General features: G+C 34.6%; 1 protein-coding gene across 3 annotated transcripts; it reads left to right on the top strand.

The window, feature by feature from the left end:
- Positions 1-5,059: 5,059 nt before the first annotated feature.
- On the top strand, positions 5,060-9,346 carry LOC110020359 (U-box domain-containing protein 52-like). 3 transcript variants are annotated; one of them, XM_020718431.1, is made up of 10 exons: positions 5,060-5,368; positions 5,500-5,594; positions 6,224-6,345; positions 6,443-6,522; positions 6,631-6,640; positions 6,728-7,064; positions 7,134-7,241; positions 7,326-7,754; positions 8,140-8,928; positions 9,006-9,346. In XM_020718431.1, exons 1-10 carry the CDS (start codon positions 5,227-5,229, stop codon positions 9,078-9,080), a joined length of 2,187 nt encoding a protein of 728 aa, XP_020574090.1. In that variant the 5' UTR covers positions 5,060-5,226; the 3' UTR covers positions 9,081-9,346. The 3 variants fall into 3 exon arrangements, with proteins under 3 accessions (XP_020574090.1, XP_020574089.1, XP_020574091.1); XM_020718430.1 differs by having other exon boundaries at positions 6,443-6,640; XM_020718432.1 differs by lacking the exon at positions 5,060-5,368 and having other exon boundaries at positions 5,555-5,594; positions 6,224-6,229; positions 6,318-6,345; positions 6,443-6,640.
- Positions 9,347-10,368: the final 1,022 nt, after the last annotated feature.

Raw genomic sequence — 10,368 nt, forward strand, 5'->3', positions numbered from 1 at the left:
ATATAAAGAATTTCATTCAATATATGATGGGTTTGCATTCAAATCAAAAAATATTTCTCTCACCTAACACGAAAGCTAGATAGATTTTGATTAACCTTTCTTACAAATTTTCTATTAAGAACCCATTGTAGTTAATTACATGTATAGAGAAAAAATCTCTTATGAAACTCTCAATTAAGGCTATTACCATGTGTTTAAGATTTTCAAAGTGTAGCTTTTATGATTGCTTATTTGAAATCTCAAATTGAGAAAGATCGATGTGGCACAATTTATATTGGAATCTAAAAGAAAAAAAAATAACAAATGCTCAGATACTAAGAAGCTTATTTAAACTTCTACTATCATATGATTTGATTTTATTGGTTTTTAAATTGATTGGATTTATTTGTTTAAATTGACATTTTATTAAAAAATTGGCACTTATATCCCAATGATATCAAATCATGAGAAAAAGCCTAGGAGTTGAGGATGTTATGTCCTAGCAAGACAAACAACCTTTGAGTTGTAAGATTAAATGTAACATCTACTAACCAAGTAGAACCACAAATATAGTCTAACAAAAATGCAAACAAATTGGGACAATCCCACAAAGAGCTGAAATAATCTATATTTGACTTTATAATCCTGTCAGGTTATGACTATAAGCTAAACTCACCTGACATCATAATACCATGCAAGTTTAATCTTAAGAAATGTCAGATAGGCTATGCTATTATTTGTTAGAGAGAGAAAGTCTTAAAACTTGATTTTAAAAATCATGATGCTTAAGTATGAATGGAATGCAAATGTTTATAGCTAATGCAAAAAAAAATTTACAATTTCAAATTTACAAATTTAATAATCCTAGTTAAACTAAGAAAATTTAATTGATTCATATTTTAGTGTTGAGTGTTTAAGCAAGTTTATGTAATGTTTTCAGTCCTAAATGATGCATGCTTAAAAATCTATGAAGTCAAGTCGGTATAAGAAGTTAGTTCGCCCAATAAAGGAGGTGATCCTTATAGTTTATATCCATCATTTTCATGTAATGGGTGAAAGCTCGACTGAAAAAAAAAAGAAAATAAATAATTTTAAACTTTCATATGTGTATGGTTTCCCTAATTTTTAATTTTTCTACAAGAGTTTTACTCAAATTATTTAAATATATGCAAATAATTTAACTAAGATTTGAATCGATTAATTTATTTAATTTAGTTTTAAATTTGATTCATAAGAAATTAAGTATAGTTATTTAAGTTGGGTAGAAAATTTAACCTAAGAGTCTATCACAACAATCCAATTTGAAAAGTATACCGCCAATAAACCTTTAAAATATATATTTAAAATTAAAGCAAGAGAAAGTGTTTTTCTATTGGTTAGAATTTTTTCCTCGAAAGGGTTTAGTAACAGATTGGTTTTTTCAAGTAATTCTCCTATTGAAGTTGACAATTGAGACCTAGTAGTCCTTATTCTCTTCTGAGATATAACATGCATTAGAATTTCATATTATATTTAAGTTCTCTTAACCTTATAAGAAATTCTAGGGATCCACATTCCTTACAAAAATTTGTTAAAATCTAATGAAACCTAAGTTGCATTTCCTCATGACTCATCTTTCATAACCATTCACACAATGTGAATATTCTATGTTATTTCGTCATTGCTCTTTCGAGTTATAATGGGTCACAACAAATTTTAACAAATTATTTGGCTAGTACAGCATATAAATTACGTCTAGAGATATACTCATCATAAAAATAAAGATCAATTCAAAATATTCACAACCCTAAAAATCTAACCTATTTTTTTCAAGAGAAGAGTATAAAAAATATACTCACTACACATGAAAAACACTAAAGAAAATTTCATTCAATTCAAGCAAATTAACCAAAAATGTGTTTACAATAATAATCAAATAAAATTTCACATGATACTTAGCTTTTGCCATCTGAAAAGAGAAGCAAATTCCATTGAACAATATTTTCCACAGTGCTACACAAGATGTTGTTGTTCCACAGTGCTACACAAGATGCTTTCATAAACCCCTTACAGATTCTCTCAAATTCCCCTCTTAAATCTCTCTAGAACAAGAGTCGCTACTCCTACCTGTTGTCTCTAGAGAATTCCAAGATCTGGAACTTCTTCCCAACTCCTAATATTGCCAAAACTCCCCGTCTGAACCATCAGCAGCCGTTAAATAACTTTAAGAGTCATGTAGAAAGTAACTGTCTAAACTGCAACACCTAGGTACCCAGTCTGTGGAGCCTAAGCGTCGGGCTCTCTATCTGCTTAAAAAGATTAGGCTCCTAGGCACCCATAACTTGGCGCCTAAGCGCCCAGAACCTGGCGCTAAGGTGTTCATCTGCAACACCTTGGCGTGCAAAAGTGGGTGCCTAGGCGCCAAACCACAACCAACACCTTTACTTTATTTAGTTTTGTTTTGCTCTTATTCAGCTCAAATTAATTCCAATGCTCCTACCTGTTATACATACATCATAAACATAAAAATACCTTCCATTAGCGTCATTCAAAAACTTTTGTAAAATAAAGAAGAAATTACGTATATCCGAAGACATATTAACACCCATCCACATGGGTGGCGATTCTTTGTGTTTAACTAATTGGCATGAATTACATCACCCATGTCATGGTTGATATGATTAAATGTAAGTTCATTTTCTTCTATTTTGTTTGTTTGCTGACCACCTAGTTGAGGCATACAAAATAGTAACCGAGTCTTTCCACTAGCTAAATATAGGTCGCATCAAGCATGTAAAGTGTCCGAACAACTTATTTTGTATTTGGGGAATAAAAGGGACTGACACATATGTGTTTTGTTGTCAAGCATAGTCACCACCTTCTTTTCTTCCATGCTCTAGGGATCATCCTATGTCATCATTTTTACAATGTCATAGCACCTTCCTCAAAGTGATTGGAGAAGAGTATTTCCATTCATTCATATTTTGTGTGTTGCTTATTGGGTGTGCCCATTTGACAAATTGGAACACCCTTTTTGCATATTTGTCTCATTTGGTCAAATTTTATTTCTGTGTATATGTGTATTCATCTTTTCATGGAATTCTTTGACTTTCAGTCTGTGCTTTTGCGGTTAAGTCTCTAAAGTCTTTAATTGAGCTTCTTGTGTACATCTCTTGATTTCTTTCCTAATGGAGTTTTGACCTAATGTCAGTGCCTTTGAGGTTTGGTTACCAAGCTACATTTCTTTTACATGATCATGCATTTTTGCTTGTGTGTATGATGATACACTAACAGGCTTCTTCCTTCGAACAAGACCCTATGTCCTATTGCACCATATAGGTCTAGGTTTTGTGAGTTAGTGCCCCGGTGGTAGTACTCAATTGACCATTAATTTGATCTATGGTGGCAATAAGGAAATAAGAATTACTCATTGGCTTATCTGAATGTGTAATGTGAATTACTCTATTATTGAAATATTTTGCAGGACTATTCCTAACGTAGGTCTAAGTTAAAAGTAGCTAGTTAGGGTGATAGGTGTTAACTTATTTGGATGTTGGGGGAGGGGGCCAACTTAGTGACCCTGGCTAGAACCTACGAGTATGTGCCTTAGCTCTGCACTGCACTTCTTACTTATAGATGATGGTTATGCAACACCTTGCAGTTCTTTTTTAGAACTAGAGCTATGGTGAGGTTAAATATTGTGGTGCACAACTATTATTCCTTTAGTTTGTGCTAACTGTTGTACACTTTGTGTTCCTTTGTGCAAGTTTTAATAAGCGTGAAACTTGTGCACTAGTATTATAAAGATCCTTCTTATAGGGCACAATATCAAATAGGGAGGGGCGTAATAATTTTTTAAACTAACATATTTTTGGTAGGTGATAGCTAGCTCTCCTCCCACTGGATGAAGACTTTTACATGTTACATGAAATAGCCCATATTGACCCCATTCTACAAGTTTAGTCTTTCTTTTATTAATTTCTCTACGTACTTCTAGAGTATGATTGTATACTAGATATAAGATGTGAGAACGAGTTTCTAAGGTATTTAATGTGCAAATACCTGTGGAGAGAATCAGAAGTTATTTATTCATGCCTCGTACCTTAATTCTATATTATACATTTGTGGTATAGATTTAAGACCAGGAGTGTATATGTGGAGTACGACTTCCATTTTTATTTTATGGGATCTGTTAACGATCCATTGGAATTCAACCTATTTTATTATTTATTAAGTGTTTGCTTTATTGCACTTGCATGTGTTTACTCTTTCTTATGAGTTTGTGGTTTATCTAGATATAGTTTCATGATTAGGCTCTTTAGGATAAAATATGTGCTATAAATTTTAACTTTAAAATATCTATACTAATAAAATGTAGGACTAAAGTTTAATAAGATTTTAAAATCAGATATTTTTTTTTCCGCACTTTATTTTCTTGCATGGCTTTGTGTTGGTTTTAGAATGATCATGTGCACGAATATCACCCCTAACATAATAATAGAGCCTTCATACTTAGGATGTCTTAGAAAATTGCATACATGCTGCATAACCAGAGAGAAAGTGCTCTCACTATCTTAACCTAATTGACTAAATATAAGTTTTATACGGTTAGGTGGCTATCTAGTGTGGTATATGGTCTGCTTATACTTAAATATTTTTATGTCATTACTCATAATTTCCTTTTCAAATCTTCCTTACCATAAAAGCATACTTTTTTCATAAGATTCAAAGCCCCTAAACTTGAATGCAATACCAATTTTGATTGAGTATGCATAGCTCTACAAATTTTGAGATACATCTTAATCATTTTTTAGGAGGACATGCTAAAATAATTTCTTCTATCTGATTAAAATTAGAAATTATTTCATTAACTTCATATAGCATCATGTTCTCTTTCTTTTCTTTTCATGCATTACCCGGTTTCCACCACCAAAACGGTTGGCCATGAGACGTGGCAACTTTACAACCACAAGTAATGATGCCACGTGGGCGGAGGTTGGTCCAATGGGTGGAATGGAATTATAGCCGTTGGTCGTTACCCGTTTGAAAATGCCAGAGAAATGCAGGTGTCTCTCTCAAAAAAAGCAAAGAGAGAAAAAAAAAGGGTGGAGGTTTAGAGAGGGAGAGATTCTTCTCTTCCTCTTGCTCTTCCTCTTCGTAATCTCTCCTCCATTTTTTTCTTCTCTTCATTGACAATGCTGGTTCAAATGACAAGCAGCAAGCAGTCAAAAATGGCGATCTGATCTGAAGCTGAAACCTGTTGAGTTCATGGAAGAAGGCTCAAGCCTGTCGATCGCCGCCGTGGCCGTAGATAAGGACAAGAACAGCAAAAATGCCATGAAATGGGCCATGAACAACCTCACCCACTCATCAGACATCATCCTCATCCACGTCAGGAGCAAATCCTCTCGTAAATACCTTGATTTCCCCTTTCATTTCCATGCACATATATGACAAAACCTGTAAAATATTTAATTGCAGCTCTTTTGTTCACCAATGCATTCAATGCTGTTTTGTAATATCTCTGTTATGGTGTTACAGTCACAGAAGTTAGCTCTGAGGTCACCAGAGAACAAGCAGATGCAGAGATAAATCAGTTGTTCCTTCATTACAGAGTGTTTTGTGCGAGCAAAGGGGTAAAAAATTAAAATTCATTATTATTTGTTAAATACTTTCCAAAGTAACTAAAATTTCAGATTTATTTATCTTGAATTATATTTGGACATTTAATTAATATTGTGCTTTGTCATGTCTGTAAGGAATTCCATGGAATATCCTCACCATTATTGAATCAATATTAGTGTTTGCTATGTTTATTCTTGTTAAGGAACAACCATAGGAAGGTTTAGTTGTTAAAAAGGTAAATATATTAGAATTGTGCAGCATGTATGTAAATGCCCCATAAAAAAATGTGTCCAATTTAATGAAATATATGATAAAATGATCGATGAAAATTATTAAAAACAATAGTTTAATTATAAATGCACTGAGCTGATCTGAGGATTACACTGTTTAATCACTTTTATTAATTGTTTTTTAACGTGTTTGTGGCTGCGCTTGGGGCAGTGGTTGCTAAGTGTGGTGGCTGCTAGAAAATTAGGATTTGACTTATTGAAACAAAAATTTGTAATAACCACCACAACTTTTTGAGCAGCAGCTTCTTCTACGCTACGCCAAACAAATTATATTTTGAAAAATGGATGTTTTAAATCTTAACCACAGATCGAGCATTATTCTTACCTGAGCAGCTTGTTCAAAGTTTCAGATGCAGGTGAAGGAGATAGTACTTGAATGCGCAGATATTTCAAAGGCCATAGTTGATTACATCAATACTAATTATATCCAAAACATCGTTGTAGGGGTCTCTAACAAGAGTCTGCTCATGAAGTATGGCTCCACCTTTCAAAATCACCAATTTTATTATCATCAATTGTACTGAGGCAAAGGCCAGAGCATAACATAAACTATTGTTTTTATCATGCAGAAAATTCAGACATCCTGATGTTCCAAGCTGTTTGATTAAATTAGCACCAGACTTCTGTACTGTTTATGTCATTTCCAAAGGTAAGCCAACCACAGTTCGATCAGCAAAAAGTCCATCTCCTTCAATTGCTATTCCTCCTAGACAATTTCCTCTGCTAACTTCTCAAAATCTCACTTCTGACCCTGAAGGCTCAGCCAGGCAATTTCCTCTAACCGTCTTAAAACATTTGTAATTTCTGAATTATTTTGAGCACATAGTATTAATTGCACTTTTGGCCTCAAACAGGATATCAGCAAAGGTGAACTGGAGAGGTTCAGCTCCAGCAACTCCACAACATGAAAGGACAGAAAGAAGATCACTTGATAGATTACCAGATTTTATGAAGACAAATTTAAGGGATGGGTCTCTTTCCATTGGTCATTCAGCACCTGATAGTCAGATTTTGGATAAAAATGATTCTTCGAGCAGGCCTCGGAGATCTGCTGACTATCATGACTTGCTTCCAGATGAAATTGATCTAATGAGAGGCCTTGGCTTCAGTTCCATGGATTTTGGAGACTCATTTGAACATTCTTTGGCCTCCATGAATAGCCCAAGAAGCAGCCTCTCCCCCATTGCTAGTGTAAGATGATTCAACAAAATGGCTTTATTATTGTTTAGCATTACCTAACTATAGTTATGAAATTTGTAGCATAATCGAGAGCTTGAGACTGAGATGAGAAAGCTGAAACTTGAGCTCAAGCAAACAATGGAGATGTACAGCAATGCTTGCAAAGAGGCAATTACAGCTAAACAGAAGGTGAGAGTACTAGAAATTGCATCCTGAAACTATATTTTTAGATAAGCTAACAAGAAAAAAGACATTGTGATTGCTGGTATGAAGGCTATGGAGCTTCAACAATGGAAACTTGAAGAATCCAAGAAATTTGAGGAACTGAAGCAAGCTGAAGAAGCAGCTCTTGCAATAGCAGAAATGGAGAAAGCAAAATGCAAAGCCGCCATTGAAGCTGCTGAAGCGGCAAAAAGGATTGCAGAACTTGAGTCACAGAAGAGAAAGAATGCTGAAATTAAAGCTCGGCGTGAGGCGGTGGAGAAGAAGAAAGCATTGGAAGAGCTGGTTCATAATGATATCAGATATAGAAAATACACAATTGAGGAGATTGAAGATGCTACTAATAAGTTCGCAGCTGAAAGAAAGATTGGTGAAGGTGGCTATGGACCAGTTTACAAGGGTTATTTGGATCATACACCGGTTGCCATAAAAATATTAAAACCAGATGCAGCACAGGGGAGGAAACAATTTCAGCAAGAGGTACAAATTCATCTAATATTTACAAAAATTTATCAAATTGAAAGGAAGGATATTGACATGAAATGTAAATAACAAATAAATTTTGATGATACTAAATTTTTCCAATACAAGTGTTAATTAATTTTTGCTTGAAGCTGCAGCAGATTTTGCTGTATTTACTTGGAAACATTAGGAGCAAATAAACAAGAAATTATAGACCACATCAACTCCATTTTAAATCAGACACTGAAAATATTAGTTTGCATGGAAATAGTACATCCAACATGAAGTTGCTCGTTCATCAAACAAAACAGAACATGATATTCATAAAATTTCTCAACATAATGGTGTGAAAACATAACTCAAATCCCAATTGATAAATTAATAATGATTGATGATCATTCAGGTTGAAGTTTTGAGCTGCATTCGACATCCCAACATGGTGCTACTCCTCGGCGCTTGCCCGGAATACGGATGCTTGGTATACGAGTTCATGGACAATGGGAGCTTAGATGATCGGCTCTTCCGGAGAAGAAACACCCCACCTCTTCCATGGAATGTTCGATTCAAAATAGCGGCAGAGATAGCAACGGCACTACTGTTTCTGCACCAGACCAAACCAGAACCGCTTGTTCATCGAGATCTCAAGCCGGCCAACATCCTATTAGATCGAAATTATGTTAGCAAGATCAGTGATGTCGGTCTGGCCAGACTCGTCCCACCATCCATAGCCGATAGTGTGACACAATACCACATGACTTCAGCAGCAGGAACATTTTGCTATATTGATCCTGAATACCAACAAACTGGAATGCTGGGAGTGAAGTCTGATGTTTACTCTCTCGGAGTAATGCTGCTTCAACTTATCACGGCAAAGCCACCGATGGGTCTCACTCATCATGTCGAGAGAGCGATTGAGAAAGGAACATTTTTGCAGTTGCTCGATCCGGCAATCACTGATTGGCCTGTAGAACAAGCTCTTGATTTTGCAAAACTTGCGCTAAAATGTGCTGAATTGAGGAGAAAGGACAGGCCTGATCTTGGAGCGGTGGTCTTTCCGGAGCTTAACAGACTAAGAGAGGTTGGGAATGAATATAAAACTAGCCACCAGCATAGTGTAACAAAGCACAACTTTCCACCAAGACCGCATAGCTACAACAATCTGCAGCGAAGATCGAGGTTGCTTGTGCAAAAGGTGTTTTTTTTTTAGCTTTGACACTAGCAAAACCATGTTTTGTTGCCTAAAGTTTAACTTTTGTAATGTTTTGACAGGAAAAGGCCGTAAACAATTCAAGCGGAGCGACGAAGTGGAAATTGGAATCTGACAGTGATTTTAAGGCCGGATAAATATTAAATATTTGAAGGAATGGTTGTGTGTTGATGGTTTTGGGTTTTGAGTTTGGTGAGAAGTGCAATGTAATTTGATGGTTGTCGAGTGAACGTAGGACTGACAATCACTAACATTGAATTTGTTATATTTTTCACTTGAATGGATTGTATGATCCTAAGCTTGCAATAGCCACACAGTTAAAAACACTGTAACACAAACTTGTAGGTTTCAAATATCTATATTGAGACTAAGTGGAATAGTTTTACATGGTTTAGCAAATCTTTCCCGCTGTGCAAAGCTCTCAATTATCAAAGGTGACCCAATAGTCTCATGTATCATAATAGAACTGAAATTCAAACTTCCGATAAAATAAATGCGATTGAAATATTTGGATACTGCTTTAGTCCGACTAAACATATGGAACTTATGAAGTTAACTAAGGAGGGGTGAAAAGATGATTAAAAGGACTTGAGAGGTCTGATATCAAATAGGAGTTAAGTTATTAGCACAAAGATGAGATTTTGAGTCCATCATCAAATGAACTTCAACTCACTTAAAGTAAATAAGAAAATAATGTGCAGCCATACTGTCTTCTACTCTAGGGGAGGAGAAGTATAATTACTTTTGAAGTACGCCTTTCCAAGATCTACGGTTTTCGACAAGCTAAAAGAAGAAACAGAGAAAAGTGGAGAAAAAAAAAAGAAATTCTACTTTCAGCATTGTTGGAAATGATTGAAAGGGCAAATGAAGTCTAGTCATCTCTGAATTTCATAGCTTTATTTTTACACGACCATTCTTCACATTCTACGACCAAATCTTTTACTAGCTGTCAACATTTTCAATGAAAAGGTCATGACAATATAGTTGGATATGTATGAGAAACTATTTGTTGTTGATAAGATATAATTATGAGTAAATTTTGTAAACTTATGATGTCTAAAGGATCCTCTGTTATTATGCATAATAATGAGTTTGACTTGATCATAAGCCAATTAAGCTTTGAAGATATCAAATTGGATGACAAATTTGTTCGTTAAGTCTACTTTTATTGCTTCATAGACGTTAAAACAAACAAAATTGAAGATATTCTTTTGCAGAGTGACGTTAAATAAATTGAAGTTAAATGATTTTGGTGTTAGTCATATGATGATTAAGATTTTCATCTTAATTTTGATGATAATAAAAATATGATTGGACATTGTAATTTGTGTACGAAGAATTTCAAGTACATGAAATCCATTATCAATCAAGACAACATTGCACATGGATTATTTATTATTCACAATTTTCAAAACCTAAATTGAT

Source organism: Phalaenopsis equestris, unplaced genomic scaffold (genome assembly GCF_001263595.1).
Source record: "Phalaenopsis equestris unplaced genomic scaffold, ASM126359v1 Scaffold000094, whole genome shotgun sequence".
In the NCBI taxonomy this organism is placed as follows: domain Eukaryota; kingdom Viridiplantae; phylum Streptophyta; class Magnoliopsida; order Asparagales; family Orchidaceae; genus Phalaenopsis; species Phalaenopsis equestris.

What these genes read in the sequence shown, in the direction of transcription:
- LOC110020359 (XM_020718430.1), top strand. Translation starts at nt 5,227, where the DNA reads ATGGAAGAAGGCTCAAGCCTGTCGATCGCCGCCGTGGCCGTAGATAAG. An exon ending in TGTTTTGTGCGAGCAAAGGG is followed by an intron (nt 5,595 to 6,223) that starts GTAAAAAATTAA and finishes TCAAAGTTTCAG; the next exon opens with ATGCAGGTGAAGGAGATAGT. An exon ending in AACAAGAGTCTGCTCATGAA is followed by an intron (nt 6,346 to 6,442) that starts GTATGGCTCCAC and finishes TTTATCATGCAG; the next exon opens with AAAATTCAGACATCCTGATG.